The sequence below is a fragment of the Eptatretus burgeri genome, chromosome 4 (genome assembly GCF_056783735.1).
Source record: "Eptatretus burgeri isolate ZD-2024b chromosome 4, Ebu_testis_v1, whole genome shotgun sequence".
Classification (NCBI taxonomy): Eukaryota; Metazoa; Chordata; class Myxini; order Myxiniformes; family Myxinidae; genus Eptatretus; species Eptatretus burgeri.
In genome coordinates, this window is record NC_140964.1 from 108270120 (window position 1) to 108291695 (window position 21576).

General features: G+C 40.1%; 1 protein-coding gene across 13 annotated transcripts in view; it reads left to right on the plus strand.

Moving 5' to 3' along the window:
* The window catches only part of LOC147028865 (synaptic vesicle 2-related protein-like), a 360308-nt gene that overhangs the window by 305959 nt on the left and 32773 nt on the right, over positions 1-21576 (plus strand). For 11 of the 13 annotated variants that reach the window (XR_015057743.1, XR_015057744.1, XM_085879631.1 and 8 more), the window contains 3 exons: positions 1683-1790; positions 7605-7716; positions 20482-20563. Coding sequence is in view for 9 of the 13 variants with exons in the window: in XM_085879631.1 (XP_085735757.1) it covers positions 1683-1790; positions 7605-7716; positions 20482-20563 (302 nt within the window). In the remaining 4 variants the exon portion in view is untranslated. The remainder of the gene's footprint in view (positions 1-1682; positions 1791-7604; positions 7717-20481; positions 20564-21576) is intronic. The other 2 variants (XR_015057745.1, XR_015057747.1) reach the window with 1 other exon arrangement.

Here is a 21576-nt window from a genome sequence, read left to right on the forward strand (position 1 = left end):
ATATATATGTATGTATATATATATATATATATATATATATATATATGTATATATATATATATATATATATATATATATATATATATATATATATATATATATATATATATATATATATATATATATATATATATATATATATATATATACATATATACATACATACATATATATACACTAGCGATACCCGTGCACATGCACGGGATAGCAGTACAACATAGCTGGTAGCAGACGACAGACCGTACACGGGGAATGACAAAAATATGCATTGTGCAAAATGCAAGTGGTACTATGGAACGCCAAGACTTCCCAAACATTGTCGGCATGTCCGCTAAGTGCCAGAGCAATTTCATAGGGATCGTGTGACGGCGAGCCGAGTTTTTAGTCTGCAAGCTTGGTATTATATATATATATATATATTATGTCCTGATCTGGAATGTATTAGACTCTGGTCTGATAAATGGAAGATGTCCTTCAATCCTGGAAAATCTCAGTCTCACCCCATCACTCCAGAATTATTGGAAAACGAACCATCCTATCTATTTCCCTGGTTATCCACTGGAATAGGTTCAGTCTCTTGAACTTCTTGGCCTCACCATAAGCCATGCCCTTTGCTGGGGCAACCACATTGTGAAGCTGGCCTTCAAAGTCAGCCACAGACTTGGCATCCTCCATCGATCCAAGTCCTTCCTTGGAAAATTTGAGCTACTCACATATACAGACAAGGCCTTTGTCCATTGCTCAATGGAGTCCTGCTCTCCAATGTTGGCTAGTGCCCCAGCTTGACATCTGTCTCTGCTGGACTCTTTGGAATCGAAAGCTCTAAAAATTATTGGTATCTCCCATGATGAGACCGAATCAAATCTTTGTTGCAGGCAGGTTGGTTGTCTCTGTTTATACCATGTATTTTCCAACATAATTTCCAATTTCTGCTCTCTGTCCTCTGACCCTCCCCTGTAACTCCAAGATGCACACATTCTTCCAGTATCACCCTTCTGGTGAAACTTTCAAAATCCAGGTTGACAACACACCTCAACTATTTTATTCCTCGCTTTGCCAATCTATGGAACCACCTGCCAGAGATTGTTCTGTCTCACTCTTCCCTACACAACTTCAAGCAAGCAGTGCACCGCCAACTCTTGCGATCCCCAATTCTGATGCATGATCTTTATTACCCCCATTAACCAGCCATGTTACTTGCTGGTTTCTATGTTTCCTCCCCTCCTCCCTCTTTGTTTTTCCTGTTCGTTAATTCCCTCAATCTTTAACCCACTGTCTGTTCTACTTTGCTCTTCCATGAGCCTTACTCCTGCAAAGAAAATAAAAAACGTGATTTTACTTCTATTTCATTCTCGGTTTGGGTCATGAATGCACCTCCAGTGTGATAAATTATTGCTTGATAATACATTTTGGGACATACAAGCACTCTAATATCTTGGCATGCAATTTAAATTAATAACCAGAATCTTCCTGCACTTGCTTTTTGTGCTCACACGAAAACTGTGATCCTGCAGAGTTTATCTCTGGCGACACCTGGTCTTATCCCTTAGGGCAAGACCGGCCTCGCTCCAACTTTTTTAATCAATTTTCTTCTCTTGATGTTGTTAACACCCTCATACTGGGAGTGTAGCCTCCATTTTCGAGTTGCTTTTGATGTTGAAGTTTAACCGTTTTCCTTGCAGTTCCTGACAATGTTTACACAGAGGATGCAAACTGCATACATCCGTGCCAGTTGCTCACGACCAAAGACTATCTTGATATACTGTGGACAACACTTGCTGAGTGTCCAGGTACGAGTTGAATAGCCATTTAAGAAATATCCATAAAGCTGATCATATTTTTTCTGGGAACATTTTTCAATGGTGACTTCATCAACAGATGCCTCGCTTGAAAAATGAAAAATATGACAACACTCATTTTCAGCAAAATACTATTTTAAAATGGCTTGTTAAACTCCAGGTTGTCCAGTTTAATCAGCAGTGCAATGTAATTTCAGTATAATTATTTTGATGGCATTTCTGTGTTTTTTCCAAAAATCATCTGCATTACAACCTGCCCTTTACCAAGGTAAATCCTAAACTCACCTTGCTTGTAACATTATTTTTATGAAGCATGCAGTTATTTGCAAAATTTAGTATAAACTGTCCCATTATTTTCCGATATTTCTTGTAAACACATAATTTCTTAACCGTTTTTCATGTTTCTGGAGTGAAATAAATTTCATAAATCTGTGGAAATTAATTACATCGAATCTCAATGAAATGGCCAGAGAAGAAAGCTTTTGGAAATATGGGATCCAAACTGCTTTTAAATTTATGGTGATGCAGAAGAAAGATCAACAAGTAATCCACCAATAAAGTTTGAAAGCAAAAATAAAAATCTACCAAGCTTGTATAAGAGAGTTAGACCTGGTTGTTTTTTTTTTCGACAGTTTTGAACAAATATGCCTCTGTTTGGATCAAGGTGGGCTCAAGCTGTGACGTCACTGTTGTAAATCGAAAATCGACACTCGGGACTTTTTCGGCACTTTATGATTGACAAAAACATTTCAAAAAATCTTTTCCCTTCAGATTAGACCGTGATTATTGATTTTCAATGGTTTTTAGAAAAAAAAATTTTCGTTTTAAGTATAGTAGCTGATTCTTTTTACATGTACTAGATGGTCAGCTTTAGTTTCTGACAACTTTTGTTTGTGCTTGTACTCGTTAGTCCAATTATAGCTGTAATTATCACTAATTACTCATTCTACTAATTTGTCTGATTTTAATAATTCTTGATTGACAAATTCAGAGTGCATGGATCAAGTATATTCATGCATGTATATTTCAAATTTGTGTCCTCGGTTTATATTAAAGCAGAAATGGTCACATTTGGCCACTGCCAATTAACTTTAACAAGAACATTAAGATCATTAGGATGATTTATTTTCATTCATAAGTATTTGATTCTTGTTACATGTGTGGTCAGCATGCTATTCTGACAACTTTTATGTTTGTAGTCAATAGTGTAATTTAAGTTACAATTACTGCTAAATAATGTCATTGTTATGCAAATTAGTCTGATCTTTATTCATTCTTTGGTCATGTTTCCATTCTGCATAGTATGGGTGAAATCTGAAAATATGAGTTTGGTATCTGGACTCGAAAATCTAAATAAATGTGTAGAATTACATGCCACTTCAATTTGGTGCCAGAGGTGCTCTTCTGATCTGGTGGAGCTTAAGAATGAGCTTTTCAAGCTTTGACTTGATGGTCAAATGGAACCACCCCATTGAGAAATTTGCTTTAACCTGTCCAATTAAACTTTGCTCTTCGGGATTTTTAAAGGGGACTATTAGACGTTTTACATCTGCTGCAGAGGCTAGCACAGCCACATCCACTGCATAATGAACACTTCAGAAGGAAAGCTTTGGTGGTTGAGATCAAAAAGTCGTTTGATTGCTGCATGGAGGGCTTTGAAGACGATGGAAATTGGGTAGAATAATGTGGCGTGAATAAACTTTGGTGTGGTATTATGAGTGTTTATGGAGGGACAAACTTTTGTGATGATTGTTTTTACCAAATTAATTTTGATGAAGGGTTGCTGAACTGTGGTTGGAAGCAAAGTAAAGCTGATGATTTTGGTGTTAGCCTTCCAACAGATGTTGCCGGTGGATGTCTTGGATCTCACCGTAGGGCAAAGAAGAATTTTTTCTCTCAAGGAACACTGGATACCATTGAAGAGAATCACAGGGCCAGGCTTAATGACAGAGCTGAGCTGTTCAGGGAGCTGAGGCATAAAACTGTACGTGCGCTAAGGGTGGACAAGGAGGCCGATGTGCGAGGAATCTATGAGGAGAGTAGAGCATCACCTGTGGTCAAGTGATTCTCATCATGCTTTCAGGGGAATTTGTGTATTGCGTTCATCCAAGCCCATCCATCGGTGTATTGTAGTTAGAGCAGAGGGTGGTAGGCTCTTAGCAAAGGAGTCCAAGGTGAAGGCCCACTGGGCCGGTTAGTTTGAGTGGTTGTACTAGGCTGATCCACCAGCTGTCGAGTTTGATGTCAGGGGAGTTACAATCACTGTTGCTGACCCTCTAATCAACAGTGGTCCACCTTCGTTTGTGGAAACAAAGGCTGCGGTGAACCGGTTGAAATTGGGTAAAGCTCCAGGGATCTGTGGCATCCATGCTGAACTTCTCAAGGCTGGTGGAAATGCTGCACTCATGTCATTGCATGCAATTCTGTGCTCTGCCTGGAACACAGGCATCATCCCAACTGACTGAAAGAAGGGCCTTGTTGTCCCTCTCTGGAAAGGCAAGGGTGATCGCCAAGACTGCCACAACTACGGAGGGGTGACGCTGCTCTCAGTGCTGGACAAGCTCTTTGCTCGGATAATTCTTGATAGGGTTCGCCACCATCTGCTTGAGCACCAATGTCCAGAGCAGTCAGGCTTTACACCAAAGAGGTCAACGATTGACCGTATCCTTGCTCTTCGGATCCTCACCAAATGCAGACGAGAGTTTCTGCAGGAGCTGCTTGCAGCCTATGTTTATCTCTGTAAAGCATTTCATTCAATGAATTGGGATTAGTCAAGTATCTATGGAGGGTATCCATGCACCCACCCCATCCCCACCCCCCCTGCCCCCCCCCCCCAGGACTCTACCAAACCAACTTTTTTAGGTTTGATGGTCCGATTCCTTTTATGGTCCGATTACACATTTGAGATGTTAACAAAAAAAAATTTCCCGGCACTCTGGCGATATTCAAGATGGCATCCAAAATGGCCACCACAAAAGGCAAAATCATAGAAAATTGTATATAACAGCCTGAAACAAAGAATAATATACAGTAAATTAATATTTGAATTCATTGTAATACAGTATATGTTCCTGATTATTCCAAACTAATAGGCCTATGTGGTGATTTATGTTTTGTTGCCATCCATAAAATCCAAGATAGAGTTCAAAATGGTTTTTAAAATGGTAAAATCATAGTAAATATCAAATATCAGCTTCAAATAATCATGAATGTAATAATAATAGAGGGACAAAACTGTAGAATATTCGTCTTGTAATTATTGTCAAGGATGTTTATTATTGTTATCGTACTTGGAATTGATGGCGGACAATTTGAAAGCCAGAAAACACACACCCACACCCACACACACACACACACACACCCCCACACAAACACGCCCCGATATACACACCCCGATGCACTTCGAATATTTACACACACACACAAGTATTATGTGCATTAATCTTTTTATGTGTATTTTTTTCTCTTTCCAGGTTAGATTAGTTAGCTCAGCAAGACCGTAGCTATTCAAGATCAGGATCACAAGTCAAATGTCAGACAAGCAAGAAATAGTTTAATGTAATTGTCAAAATAAAGTTGTTGAAATGGAAAGAAAACGCAAACGGGAACATTGTGTCATTCATATGTCTGGAATAAAGCATGGATCGTTCACATATTTTTCGGACTTGACGAATCCAAATGATAGATTGGCACTTCTCAAAAATATACGGGATTGTCGCTTAGCTGAACCACCAGGTTCTTCATATCGAATGACAGATATCTGTCAGGGCATTCCTGATGAGATCCAGAAGAACAAGGGCTATCACCGAGCATGTTATCAAAGATTTACCCTGAACAGGCTAACAGCTGGTAAACCATCCAACGATCCTGAAGCTCCTGGACCATCTACCAACCAAGAAGGAAGGGTAAAACACAAAAAAGGCATCAGAAAATATCATTTTTGAACCTGATTGTATTTTCTGCAATACTGAAGGCCGAATCCATGTGAAAAAAGCAGGCATCGACACAAAGGAAGGCACCTCTTCATTTGAACGTAATGGATGGCAGAAAGTGCTGCAAATAGCAGAAGAGAACAATCATGAGTGGCTCTGAAGGCGAATCCGAGGATTTGATTTGTTTGCAGCAGAGGCCCAACACCACCCAAAATGCAGAAAGCAGTAAATAGCCAATTATCAGAAACTCGTAACTAATGATCAGGAACCAAATCCCAATGATTATTTTTCCAATTTACCACATTTTTGAGATGTTATATACCGTATTCGATGATTTTACCCATTTTGTCGCCCATTTTGGACGCCATCTTGAATATCACCAGAGTGCCGGGAATTTTTTTGTAAAAAAAACTCAAATTTGTAATCGGACCATAAAAGGAAGTTGGTTTGGTATAGTCATGGGGGGGGGGTGCATGGATACCCTCTTGCCCTCTGGAGGATTCTTGGTCTTCGTGGGGTGCCACCAAAACTGATCGATCTGATGTCTGAACTCTACTCTGGTACTGAGAGTGCTGTGAGATGTGGTGGTACCATCTCTGACTTATTTCCAGTTATTACTGGAGTTTGTCAGAGGTGTGTACTGCCCCCCACACTTTTCAGCACTTGTATGGACTGGATTTTGGGGAGGATGTCGGAGAGATCAAGCTGTGGTGCATCATTTGGGAATGTCAAGATCTCTGACCTTGATTTCTCAGATGATGCAGTCATCTTTGCGGAGACTTTAGATATCCTTTTGGGGACCCTCGAGGTGCTGAATGAGGGGTCAGAGCCGCTGGGATTACGGGTTTCCTGGGTCAAAACTAAGATCCAGATTTTCGATGACATCTTGAATGCTGCTGTCCTGTCTGGGCCTGTTTGTGGTGAGGATGTTGGGGTCGTGGAGAGATTCACTTACCTCGGCAGTGATATTCATGTCTCTGCTGGCTGTGAGTCAGAGGTCAACAGACGTCTGGGTCGGGCCTGGGGAGGCATGGATTCACTGGATCATGTGGTGTGGCACTGCCGGTACCTGTGCAAGAGGACGAAAGTCCGAGTCTTGAGATCCTTGGTGCTTCCAGTCTTGCTCTATGGATGTGAGACTTGGACTTTGACCAGGGATCTGAGACAGAGACTTAATTCCTTTGGTACCAGGTCTCTTTGGAGAATCCTTGGCTATCGCTGGTCAGACTTTTTGTCCAACGATCAGTTGCTGAGAGAGACTCAAATGAGATTTGTTACCTGCATATTCCATGAGCATCAGCTGCGGCTCTATGGACATGTGGCTTGTTTTCCTGACGCTGATCCTGCTCACCAGATTCTCTCAGCGAGGGAGTCTCGTGAGTGGAGGAGGCCAATGGGCCAACCACATGCTTCGTGGTTGCAGCAGGTTGATCGGCATCTCAAGGAGATGGGGATGGGCCAGCCATCTGCCTGGGGGATGGTCAGATGTAGGCCCTGGAGTATTGGCGGAAAGTGGACGCAGCAATGCGCTGCTCTGGCGCATGCTCTGATATCTGACCTGACCTTTCAACAGAGCAAGATGTTGATGACCCTCATGCTGTTGATATATGGTACCCTGCCAGAGGATAACTTTGTGATTGTTGTTGTTGTTGCTGCTGTTGTTTGAGTCTGCATAGCTGAAGCATCTCAATTTCATTCAGAAATTTAAATCAATTCTAAAATGCTTTATTATCATGGAGCAGTCTGCCAAAAGAGTATGAAGTAACAGCCAGCAGATCACCTGCATTTTTACTGTGTTTGGATTAAAGACTGTTCACTATCAGGCCAGAAGCAAATGAAAAACATTGATGTTATGTTCTCTTTATTTATTCAGGCCTAGTCGTTGCATCCTTCACCACAGACTTCCTGGGAAGAAAACCAACAATCGCTTTTGGCATGCTTTTCCTCGGTGGAAGTTTGTTTTGTTTGATGGCGTGTATGGAAAGGTAAGCTTGAATTGTATAAACCATTGGCTCTTCACTTGGGGGGCGTGAGTAGTTTTCAGAGGGGGTGTGAGCCCAGAGAAAAAAGTAGGAATTTCTCTAATTCTTTTTGGAATTCTCTTAACAAGTGTTTGCATAATATCGTGATGAACAAAAGAAAAACAATAGAATCGCCTTTAATAATTTTCGTTTTCTATTCACTACTAGGCCTACCATTTTCTGTATTAAAATATATTTTAAAATTTGACATTTATTTAAATTTAATATTAAAAATTATATTTTATTTCAATTTTAGAATTTAAATTTTTTTTCACAGATTTGCAGTACCCATTTCAAACTAAATCATTTGCAATGAGTGCAAAAAAGCAGAGGTATGTTGACGAATATATTCGATTTGGATTTGTGTCCCTCCAAAAGGGTGACACAGGTACCCCAGTATGTAATATGCTACAAGACTGAGCAATGATGGCATGCAGCCCACATGCTTGGAACGCCACTTGAAGACAATGCATCCTGCTCTATATAGCTGCCAAACCCAAGGCATTCTTTGAAACAAAAAGGCAGTCCTTGAAGCAAGCGAAAATGGACAGCAGTGGAAGATTTCGGCAAGACTTCAAAGGTTGTTGAGGCTTCCTATGAGATCGCCATGTTGATTGCAAAGAGCAAAAAGAGCCATAACATCAGAGAGACTCCAATAAAACAAAGTGTACTGCATGCAGCAGAGCTCGTTCTGGGGAAGGATAGTGCAAACAAGCTTTCACAAATCTCTCTATCAAACGATACCATCACGAGAAGGATCGATGAAATGTCTCAAGACATCAAAGATCAAGTTCTCGACCAAATACGAGCTTCTCCTGTATTTGCCATCCAGTTGGACGAAACGACTGATGTTGCTCAGTGTTCTTAGCGACTGATGTATTCTCGTTTCATGGCAGGCAATAGTGTAAAAGAGGAAATGCTCTTCTGCCATCCCATGGAAAGTTATACGACAGCAACAGATGTTTTTCAAGTGGTATCAAACTTATTCCAGGAAAATCAACTTTTGTGGGACTCGCTGGTCGAGGTGTATACTGATGGAACTCCGGCCATGCTTGGTTTGCAATCTTGTTTCATAACAAGAGTGAAAGAAAAAAGTCCATCTGCTGTAGGTACGCACTGCATCCTTCATCGTGAAGCCTTAGCATCCAGAACTCTACCTGCTGAAATGAGGGATGTCATGAACCTGGCTATCAAGGTAGTCAACTTCATCAAAGCTGGAGCCTTAAACGGTCATCTCTTCAAATAGCTGTGTGTGGATATGGATTCTGAACATCAAGCCTTGCTTTTCCACACAAACGTACGATGGCTTTCAAAGGGAAACGCGCTTGGACAGCTTTATGAACTACAACACTTAAGGCCCGGTCACACCTTGACGTTTTAGCCAGCGATGGCAACGTATTAAAATGTATGTAAAACGCTGGCTGACGTTGAACTTTTGATGTTTTTTTTTAAGATTCGGACGTATTCATAACGAGTTGGTCGTATGCATAACATATTAGTAATGGACACAGAACGTTTTGTTGTGTTATAGATAACTTATACCAACGAATGCTGAACCTGTTGTTGGCCTACACAACCTATGCCCAACGATAGTCTAACTTAGGCATAGCGCGTTGCACGCATCGCCGACGATGTCGTGACGTAGCCTATTAAAAGGCTGACGCACAACGATTCGAATCATAACTGCCGTAGAAATGGAAGTGACAACATCGCGGTCACACCTTGGCGATCTTGCCAGCGTATGCCGACCTAAGAAAAATGTGTCTAAAACGTTGGGGGAACGTCAAATACGGTATGAGTAAGTTTGGTATACGTGAGTAGAACGCTAAAGTATGCTATCATACGTCGTAGTAAGTAGAGTACGTCAAGAAATTTTAAACATGTTCAAAATTTTACGACGTACTCGGCGTATGACACACGTTCCGCATGCGATGGGGATAAGTTGTACACACGATATGCGGACGCTTACACACGTCCACAAAAGCTACTTATAAGCTACTCATAAGTCGAAACACGTCGCGGTAATGTCTTTTTTACGCGAAACTTATTTCTAACCTATGTTTGACGTGCTTTGAACCAATTCTTTACGTAGTCCCAACACACGTCGACGTATGTAGACGTATTCCAATGACGTCTTCCGGTCGACAAAAAAAAAATTGAATGTGTTTCTAGCTTACAACTGCCATATAAAGACGTGTTCCCAGCGGTTTTGGGAATTGGTATATAAAAATGGTGTTCATAAAAGGGGAACCCAACAGTGTTTTCGAGTCCTTTTTGAGTCAATGTCCATGTCAGCAGTATCAGTATTAGTATTAGTATTAGTATTAGTATTAGTAGTAGTTTGTTCATGTTGGCAGTAGTAAGTGAGTGTGAGGGGGAGGGTGTTGGTTATGATGGATCCTCCTTGCGTCCGCGTGTCCACGGGTAGGTTCATCGACTGCCACTCAACGATTTAAATGGCTGCATCTCCACTATTGAAAGTAGACGCTTGCGCTCAACAATTGGATTTTTTTTACACTCAACGACTTTTAAACGGTACCACTCAGCCATTTTCATTGTTTACAATGAACGATTTAAATTGCTGTCACTCGCCTTTGTTTTTTGACACTGGGGTTTGGAAATTTGAAGCGTTTCTTCTGAACGTGTTAAAACGCTCAAACTCGACTATTTTAAATAGACGCTGCCGATGGACAATTGGAATCATAGCCAAGCTAGACATCGAAGTGTGAACATCCTCGTCATGCCGAAGAAAAGTTTGAAGAATGCTGCAAATAACTGTCCTGGCCGTGGACGTGGACGCTGACGCAAGGACGATCCATTATACCGACGTCTTTCAGCCTATGAGTAACTTAAAAGTAGCGTCTGTCGATGTGTGGCAACGATCGCGTAACGTGCCAACAACACGTTAATCATAGGTTCGAAATAAGTTTCGGGTACGCTAAACATTACCTCAGCGTGTCTCAACTTATGATTAACTTACAAGTATCATGTGTTGACGTCTGTCAACGATCGCTGACCGTGCATACAACTTGTGGCCAGCGTAGCGGAACGTGTGAGTCATACGCCGGTATACGTCGTGAAATTTCAAGCATGAAAAAATTTGAGGACAACCGAAAAGTACAACATTTAAAAAGCCAACGTACAACGACGTATGGCAGTGTTTTTCAGCGTGCTCTCAATGTTATCAAAACTTACCCATAACGTATACAACGTGTGCCAGCGTTTTAGAAAAAAAATTCAAAAATCGGCATACGTTGGCTAAAACGTCAAGGTGTGACCGGGCCTTAAGTGGCAACATTTCTAGATTCACAGCAGAAAGCAGATCTCCATAACAAGTTCCAGTCTGAAGGATTTTTGCTGTCTCTTGCTTACCTGGTGGACATCTTTGAAGTGCTGAATGCCATCAACCTCAAACTCCAAAGTAAAACATCAACATAATCATGCACCATGACGTCATTCGAGCCCTCGTTGCCAAACTCTACCTCTGGAAATGTCGAATTCAGGATGGAAATACAGCCAGTTTTGCTTACTTGGATTCTGCTCTCATTCGCAGTTACCTTGATTCTGAGTTAAAGAAACAAATAATTACTCATCTGACTGAATTGAAAGCAGAATTCATCAGATACTTTCCGTATATAAATGAAAAGTGCGAAGACTGGAAATTCATTAGGAACCCATTTCAATGTGAAGTTGCTGATGCCATCTCAAATGCCTGCGCCCTTATGGTGGCGAAGAAAGAACTGCGCTCTGTCATCAGCAAGTGTAAACGGTTGTACAGGGATTAGATTGAAGAACATCTACACGATGTGGATGCTTGAAACACTTGGAGGGGACTCAAAAATATGATGGGCATGAATGAGAAGGTGAAGAATAGTGGATTGCCCATTCATGTTCCCGATTCCAATTTTTCGGATGAAGTGAACGACGTTTACGGTAGATTTGATGTTCCAGGGAACCGAGTAAAATGTGATACTTTCTGTGTGGATCTGGATACTCGAGCATGTCCCATGCCGGTAATTCGTGAATCCGATGTCGTGAAGTGCTTGAGGGTGTTGAGTAAAAGGAAGGCTTGTGGTCCAGATGGCATGAAGTCTTGCATTTTGAAAGAGTGCTGTTTAGAACTTAGTAATGTTTTTACTTGATTCTTACGACTCACACTGTTCCTATTTGCTGGAAAAAGTCCATCATTATTTCCGTGCCAAAAAATGTTCACCCAAGGCAGCTCAATGATCATAGACCTGTTGCCCTTACCTCCATTATGTGTAAATGTATGGAGAAATTGATCATCACGTTTATAGTATCAGATGATTATAGCACCCAAAATGGATCCTCAACAATTTGCATACAAAACAAGACTTGGTGTCAAAGATGCATGGCTGAGTTTGCTTCATCTAATCACAAGTCACCTTGACCAGAATGGAACCTACATTCCGTGTGTTATTACCTCCACCACCGAAGGTGAAGCAGGTTATGTTTTCACCCCTCTCTGGCTGTCTGTTTGTTACTTAAGAAATCTTTAGATTTCGTAAGTATATTGATGACTTCCATTTCTGTTTGTTTGTTTGTGTTTGTTTGTGTGTTTGTTTGTTTGTGTGTTTGTGTGTTCGTTTGTAGGCACGATAACTCGAGAACGGAAGAAGCTACCAATGTCAATTTACACCACGTGATTCAGGAGGGTGGTGGCTAGCGCTGATTAGATTTTGGTCAAAATTAGTCAAAGGTCAAGGTCACAGTGAGGTCAAACATCCAAAAAAAAGTTATAACTCGAGAACGGAAGAAGCTACTAATGTCAAATTACACCACGTGATTCAGGAGGGTGGTGGCTAGCGCTGATTAGATTTTGGTCAAAATTAGTCAAAGGTCAAGGTCACAGTGAGGTCAAACATCCAAAAAAAAGTTATAACTCGAGAACGGAAGAAGCTACCAATGTCAAATTAGACCACGTGATTCAGGAGGGTGATGGCTCGTGCTGATTAGATTTTGGTCAAAATCTGTCAAAGGTCAAGGTCACAGTGAGGTCAAACATCCAAAAAATGATAACTCGAGATCAGAATAAGCTACTAATGTCAAATTACACCACGTGATTCAGGAGGGTGGTGGCTAGCGCTGATTAGATTTTGGTCAAAATTGGTCAAAGGTCAAGGTCACAGTGAGGTCAAACATCCAAAAAAAAGTTATAACTCGAGAACGGAAGAAGCTACCAATGTCAAATTAGACCACGTGATTCAGGAGGGTGATGGCTAGCGCTGATTAGATTTTGGTCAAAATCGGTCAAAGGTCAAGGTCACAGTGAGGTCAAACATTCAATTTATGATGGTTTGGTACAGAATCATCGTAGAAATTTCTGGTTTGCGTCGCTACCTTCTCGAGAGACAGCTTTTATTAGACAAGGTCAGAGGTCAAGTTGACGATTTCGTAAGTACCAGTCTATGACTGCTTGTGTGTTTGTTTGTGTGTTTGTGTGTTTGTTTGTAGGCACGATAACTCGAGAACGGAAGAAGCTACCAATGTCAAATTACACCACGTGATTCAGGAGGGTGATGGCTAGCGCTGATTAGATTTTGGTCAAAATTGGTCAAAGGTCAAGGTCACAGTGAGGTCAAACATCCAAAAAAAAGTTATAACTCGAGAACGGAAGAAGCTACCAATGTCAAATTAGACCACGTGATTCAGGAGGGTGGTGGCTAGCGCTGATTAGATTTTGGTCAAAATTGGTCAAAGGTCAAGGTCACAGTGAGGTCAAACATCCAAAAAAAAGTTATAACTCGAGAACGGAAGAAGCTACCAATGTCAAATTAGACCACGTGATTCAGGAGGGTGATGGCTCGCGCTGATTAGATTTTGGTCAAAATCTGTCAAAGGTCAAGGTCACAGTGAGGTCAAACATCCAAAAAATGATAACTCGAGAACAGAAGAAGCTACTAATGTCAAATTACACCACGTGATTCAGGAGGGTGGTGGCTAGCGCTGATTAGATTTTGGTCAAAATTGGTCAAAGGTCAAGGTCACAGTGAGGTCAAACATCCAAAAAAAAGTTATAACTCGAGAACGGAAGAAGCTACCAATGTCAAATTAGACCACGTGATTCAGGAGGGTGATGGCTAGCGCTGATTAGATTTTGGTCAAAATTGGTCAAAGGTCAAGGTCACAGTGAGGTCAAACATCCAAAAAAATATATAACTCACGAATGGAAGAAGCTACCAATGTCAAATTACACCACGTGATTCAGGAGGGTGATGGCTAGCGCTGATTAGATTTTGGTCAAAATCGGTCAAAGGTCAAGGTCACAGTGAGGTCAAACATCCAATTTATGATGGTTTGGTACAGAATCATCGTAGAAATTTCTGGTTTGCGTCGCTACCTTCTCGAGAGACAGCTTTTATTAGACAAGGTCAGAGGTCAAGTTGACGATTTCGTAAGTACCAGTCTATGACTGCTTGTGTGTTTGTTTGTGTGTTTGTGTGTTTGTTTGTAGGCACGATAACTCGAGAACGGAAGAAGCTACCAATGTCAAATTACACCACGTGATTCACGAGGGTGATGGCTAGCGCTGATTAGATTTTGGTCAAAATCGGTCAAAGGTCAAGGTCACAGTGAGGTCAAACATAATTCCATAAATTCATGTGGAGAAATGGAGTATTTTTGCTTCGCTCGACGTTACGAGTTCGTTTTAACTTCGATTTTAATTTTGTCTTCGGTTTTTGCGATCGCTTAGGATGCTTAAAACTCGGTTGTCGAAATTCTGGTAAAAATGGGATGTTTTGGAGACGTTTTAAGATTGTATAAAAAATATTTCACTCGCGCGTCACAGGTCGTCACGTGATGCAGCATGCTCGAGCTGACTCGTCGTTGAGTCACGTAAAAGTTTTCAGTGTGCGCGCTGACGGTTTTTTCGATAAAGATCGTGTTTAAAAGTCATTTTTTTATCCCAATAAAGGTTATCGTCGCATGCCTGACTCGCTGAGCCGTCGGATTATGTAAAGATTGTTGGTGGATGGCCGAATATTATGGTTTTGTGACTGATAAAATAATATAAAATAATTGCGTGGAGAAATGGAGATTTTTGCTTCGGTCGACGTTACGATTTTTGATGGTTTGGTACAGATTCATCGTATAAACTTCTGGTTTGCTTCGCTACCTTCTCAAGAGACAGCTTTTATTAGACAAAGTCAGAGGTCAAGTTGACCATTTCGTAAGTACCAGTCTATGACTGCTTGTTTGTTACTTGCAAAATCGAAGATTTTTCAAGTATATTGGTCAGTCAATTTTGTTGTGCTGTCTGTTTGTCTGTTTGCCTGTCAATCGCCTACAGGTCACCAGTTTAAACCAATCTTCACGGAACATCACCACATGGTAGAGTTTGGCATAATCAAGAAGCCTATTGTTTTTGAAGTCAAAAGGTCAACATAGGCCAAAGATCAACATATTTGTCAAATTTCTAAAGTCCTCAATTTTCATCTGATTGATTTGAAATTTGAAGAGGATTTGCATATTGGCTTATTGCATTGAACCACCAATTATTTTGAGGTCAAAATTGGCCAAAAGGTCAACATCGGCTGAATTTCTAAAAAAAATTAATTTTCATCTGATTGACTTGAATTTTGAAGAGGAGTCGCATATTTGGTCATTGAATTCAACCACCTATTATTTTTGAGGTCAAATTTGTTTTATGGATTTTGCAAGTATCATGCTCTGTACGACGTCTTTTTCTTGTTTGTTTGTTTGTCTATCTGTTTGTATGCAGGATATCTCAAAAAGTTGAAGACAGATTCGGGCAAAATTGGTGGACACGTTGGGTGTGTGACAAGGACGAATTGATTTGATTTTGGTGAAGATCTGAATCAGGATCTGGATACAATAATTATTCAATATTATAAGTGATTCTTCACCATTGAGAGATTGGGCCAAAAACGATTATGTAGCATGATATTTCAAAAATGTATTGGGCCGGATATGTTCTCATGGATCAGACATTGTGTGGCGGAGGTATGTGATCTCCTGGGTGCCCTTCTAGTTTATTGACTTCTCGTCAACCTTTTATATAAGCAGTCATAGACTGGTACTTACGAAATCGTCGACTTCCCTCTGACCTTGTCTAATAAAAGCTGTCTCGAGAGAAGGTAGCGACGCAAACCGGAAGTTTCTACGATGATTCTGTGCCAAACCATCAAAAATCGAATGTTTGACCTCACTGTGACCTTGACCTTTGACCGATTTTGACCAAAAAATTAATCAGCACTAGCCATCACCCTCCTGAATCACAGGGTGTAATTTGACATTGGTAGCTTCTTCCGTTCTCGAATTATCGTGCCTACAAACAAACACACAAACAAACACACAAACAGATGACGGAAGTCATCAATATACTTACGAAATCTTTAGATTTCGTAAGTAACAATGCTACCATTTACCCTTCTGAAAGTGTTGAGTGATTTGTGCCTGAACCCCCATATCCTGCTGTGTGTGGAAAGTTTTTTTTACTCGACCGTCCTCGGCAGGTGAAGGTGAATGGTATTTTATCAAAGTCATCAATCTTGAATACTGGAGCTCCACAAGGCTGTGTATTATCAATGAATCATTTGTACCATGTGAATTTCAAGTTCTGAATTCAAATTCTTCAGCATTTTGCTGTTTAGTCCATCTTTCATATTTTAGCCCCCATTCGACTTCGTCTGCGGCTAATGGATTTGGTCTCAGTCTTTAATTGTGTCCATGTGTGTGTGTGCGTCCGCAACCATATCTCTGACATTTGTGGACCAATGTTATTTGTACTTGGCACAAAGACAACACACGACGGGATACATATCTACATCATTTGTTTCGCGTTGCGATCAAAGTTGGCCGACTGGCGGCCATTTCAGTTGTAAAAAAAAGTTGAAAATGATGTTGAACACGTCCTCAACTATTTCTCGGATATGCATTTACCGATCTTGTTCAAACTTGACACACAGATAAATAATGATGGCAACACAGGCATGTTATTCTTTTTTATATCAGATCAAAGTTGGCCGACTGGCGGCCATTTCAGTTGTAAAAAAAAGTTTAAAAATCATGTTGAACACGTCCTCAACTATTTCTCGGATATGAATTTACCGATCTTGTTCAAACTTGACACACAGATAAATAATGATGGCTAACACATGCATCTTCTTCTCCTTCTTCTTTCGGCTGCTCTCGTTATGGGTCGCCACAGCGGATCATCCGTGTGATCCGCATAGTGATTTGGCACATGTTTTACGCCGGATGCCCTTCCTGACGCAACCCTCGTCGCCTCTTATGACACAGGGATATGGTACACCTATTTTAACCGGGGTATACACCGGCCCAGTATACTGGTACTCATTTCGCCGACCTCGGAAGGATGACAGGCTGAGTCAACCCCCTGGTGTATTAATTCAGTGGCCCAACGGGGCTTGAACTCAGGACCTTTTGGATCCCAAGCCGCTGCCCTAACCACTGCACCAACACCAGGCTTGCTAACACATGCATGTCATTCTTTTTTATATCAGATCCAAGTTGGCCAACTGGTGGCCATTTTAGTTGTAAAATAAAACCTGATGTTGAACACAAACTCAACCATTTCTGGTACATGCATTTACCGATGTTGTTCAAACTTGGCACCCAGATAAGGAAGGATGGTTTACATATGCATGTCATTTTTTCGAGATGATATCCAAGATGGCTGACTGGTGGCCATTTTTTAAACTTAAATTTGTCCCCAACCATTTCTCAGACATGTATTGTTCGATTTTTTTGTCAAACTTGGCACAATCACAGTGCATGATGGCAGAGGACATGCACCTCACTTTATTTTATGATCTGATCAAAGATGGCTGACTCGTAGACTGGTGACCATTTTAGTTGGAAATAAATATGGGCTAGCCCTTTAACTTCGTACAGCAAAATCACTAAAGCAATGGGGACTGTTATATTGTGATATTCCATGTCTTTTTTCCTTATTTTTATTATTATTATAATTATCATTATTATTATTGTTAACTGAGCTGAAAGTACTGGTGTTAACATTTCTTAAAGAATAGCAAGATACTCCTTCGCACAATGTGGTCTGAATAAATGTGTCAGTGCCCCAACATATTTGATGCCTTTTTCTCTCCTCAATGTGTTCAGGGTTTGGATTAAGAACTTATGGAGATTTGGGTCGAGGATGTTGAGCAAAAACCAAAGAATGAAACGTTGAAATTAATCTCAGAGGGTAATTATAAGGAAAAAAATGGGAGTTGAGAATGTAAAAATTACTTTTCTTCAATTACATTTGAAAATATTTAACTTGCATAAGTATTGAAAAGGTGAAGAAAGAATCACAAGATAAAAATTATATTTTAAAGTAATTATTTTATACAAATGTTATTCTACAAGTTGAGTTGTAAGTCCCAGGACAGAGTTTTAGCTGCTTATACAAGACTTGTTTATACCATCTATCCTGGTGAGCCATAAGCCCCAGGAGTAATAACATATTACAGTAATACATAATAACAGAAGTAATTATAAAATATGACAGTAATACAACAATTGCAATGCCTCCTTGGCCATTGAGGGCATCCATATGCATTTAATTGTCTTGTTTGTGTACCTCCTCTTGTGGTACCAAACCACTAACAGCCTCTTTTGCACTGTAAATGGACTGGTGTCTGCCATCATGGTTTAATGTATTTATTTGTATTATCTGAAAAAAAGAAAAGAAAGCAGTATAAGTACATGACATAAAAAAATCTTGTATAAGCAGCTAAAACAGTGTCCTGTGAGTTATGGCTCACCCTATACAATGAAAATTTCACACTTTTATTGTGACATTATCCATTGATTCACCTTAATTATTGATGTAATTATTATTTCACACAAAAAAACCATCTATATTCTTCATATACGTATATATATATATATATATATATATATATATATATATATATATATATATATATATATATATATATATATATATATATATATGCACTTTTTTATATATGTCTACCCTCTCCCCTCTCCCTCCCTATCTCCATATCATGCCTGGCCAGATATGTTCAAAACAGCGATTAAGATGTGTTTTTCTATTTTAAACAAATTTTTGGCTGATTTTTTTCCCCCGTTTGCTGCAACCGAGTCTTGAACCATCTTAGCAACTGTGCAAAATGCAATCAGAAGTCAAATTGGAGTTTACGTAACTCCGTGATAGAGGTAGAAAGCACGAGCCTTACAAAAGACACCTACGAAACCTGAGATCAACATGGAGTGAACAAAATGTAAGCAATTTGATTTTGAAGCTCTGCCATGAATGGACAGACAGAGGGACAGACAGACTGGTGGAGAATATATATATATATATATATATATATATATATATATATATATATATATATATATATATATATATATATATATATATATATATATATATATATATGTATATATCCTGGTGTTGGCGCAGTGGTTAGGGCAGCGGCTTGGGATCCAAAAGGTCCTGAGTTCAAGCCCCGTTGAGCCACTGAATTAATACACCAGGGGGTTGACTCAGCCTGTCATCCTTCCGAGGTCGGTGAAGTGAGTACCAGTGTACTGGGCCAGTGTATACCCTGGTTAAAATAGGTGTACCATATCCCTGTGTCGTAAGAGGCGACCAGGATTGCGTCAGGAAGGGCATCCGGTGTAAAACATGTGCCAAATCACTATGCGGATCATACGGATGATCCGCTGTGGCGACCCCTAACGGGAGCAGCCGAAAGAAGAAGAAGAAAATATATATATATATATATATATATATATATATATATATATATATATATATATATATATATATATATATATATATATATATATATACACACATATATATATATATATAAAGTTGTGGTGTGTGTGTGTGTGTGTGTGTGTGTGTGTGTGTGTGTGTGTGTGTGTGTGTGTGTGTGTGTGTGTGTGTGTGTTTGGAGATAAACCTTGTGTAGAAATTTAATAAACAGGAATAAATTCCTGCGTGGAACAAGATGGGACAGCACAACGCAATACGTACTAGCATGGAGCGGCTAGCTACACTCGCCTTACCACACATTGCTGCAGTTGGACAAACACCACCACGTTATTAAAAACACCTCACGACCAGGTAATTCAAAACACTTCACCACCACGTAACCGCCATGTTATTAATAACCCCTCACCTTCACGTAATTCAAAACAACTCCCACTGTGCAATTCAAAACACCTCACCACACTTCGCTATCGAGACAGGCTTGTTTTAACTGAGAATAGCCTAAGTACGTGATTTGTCATGTTGTCATGCTTTACACCAAGCAGATTCAAACAATGATTTTGCAAATTTACTTATAATATTCGTTATATTACATTTTTGTTTTATAAGCAATTGAAGTTGAAGATTTAAGTTAAAACAGAAAAAAATTCAAAAAAAAGACAAAAAAAAAGGAAGACGAGTTGACATAATCCTGTAGGATCACTTGCAGTACTTCGTGGTTGACAGATGGCCTCACATGCATCACTTCAAAACTATGGCTTGTCATTTAGGAATCGACAGTCCCAACTTGAATAAAAGCGGTTTTAGTTACACTGATACGTTATAGATGGTCCATCCTCTTCCCATATACTTAACAGTATCACATGAGCAGAAATTTAAAAAATAGTTGCAGAATTATAACCTTCATTTTATACTTTTGAAGTAGTTATTCAGTTGAAATATTTATTTTGTGCTCTTCCATTGTGCAGGACCATAATAACTGTGCTGCTGTTCATAGCACGAGCAATGATTTCGGGTACTTTCATGAGCCTTTATGTTTACACACCTGAGGTGAGTGTTTGAAAAGTAAAATTAATGATTGTATATTGTCATTAGGAGAGTGGACCCATTGAGGATGTGGATGTTTCACTTTTGGTACACCCCAACAGGTGGTCAAAAATATCGCAATTTTGTTTTTGAACAGACAAATGTAGACCAAAATGAGGGACAGCACAAGGATGTTGGTTTGTGATGAAAGTCAGATTGTAGATTTATTAAATAGTTATTTTGCTTCACCATTTACACACCAGTCAGGAGAATTATCGGTTGCTGAGATAATCTATCTTGGAGGTAAGAAAGGGCTCTTGGAGGAGTTGCAGATTGGGGTAGAGGAAGTAAAGAAACAGGAAAACTTAAAGAATATAAAAGCCACAGAGTCAGATAATATGCATCCAAGAGTATTGAGGGAGGTGGCAGATCAGCTAAGTGACATGTTAACTCTTTAACAGCTCCTTGGAAGCTCACTGGAGTCAGGACAGATACCAGAGGATTGGACAGAAGCAAATGTAACACTGTTATTCAAGAAAGGATCCAAAGATTGAATCAAAGAACTACAGGCTTGTTTGTTTAACAGCAGTTTCAGAAGCTGAAAACATGGACCAACTTCTATCTTCTCATCCAAACTCTCTCTTCCTCATATGTGGCGACTTCAATTGTCATCATGCCAGTTGGCTAGGTGTGGGTACCTCTCTCACCTGTCATGGCACCTCAGCAAAAGCTTTCTGCGACTCATTGGGACTGACTCAATCGGTCACCTTCCCGACCCGGATCTCAACCAATGGTACTCCATCTCTTCGGGATCTGATTTTGACAAATTTCCCTGACAATATCTGCTGCTCATCCTCCGCTCCAATCGGTTCTTCTGACCACATCCTTGTCAAAGTGGACATCTCTCTGGCTGTTTTCAGAGAACCACCTCACCACCGTCGAGTCTGGCATTTCACTCAAGCCGACTGGCAGGGTCTCCAAGCAGCCCTCAAACTTATAGACTGGTCTCTTATCTTTACTTTCTCCAACATCAACTC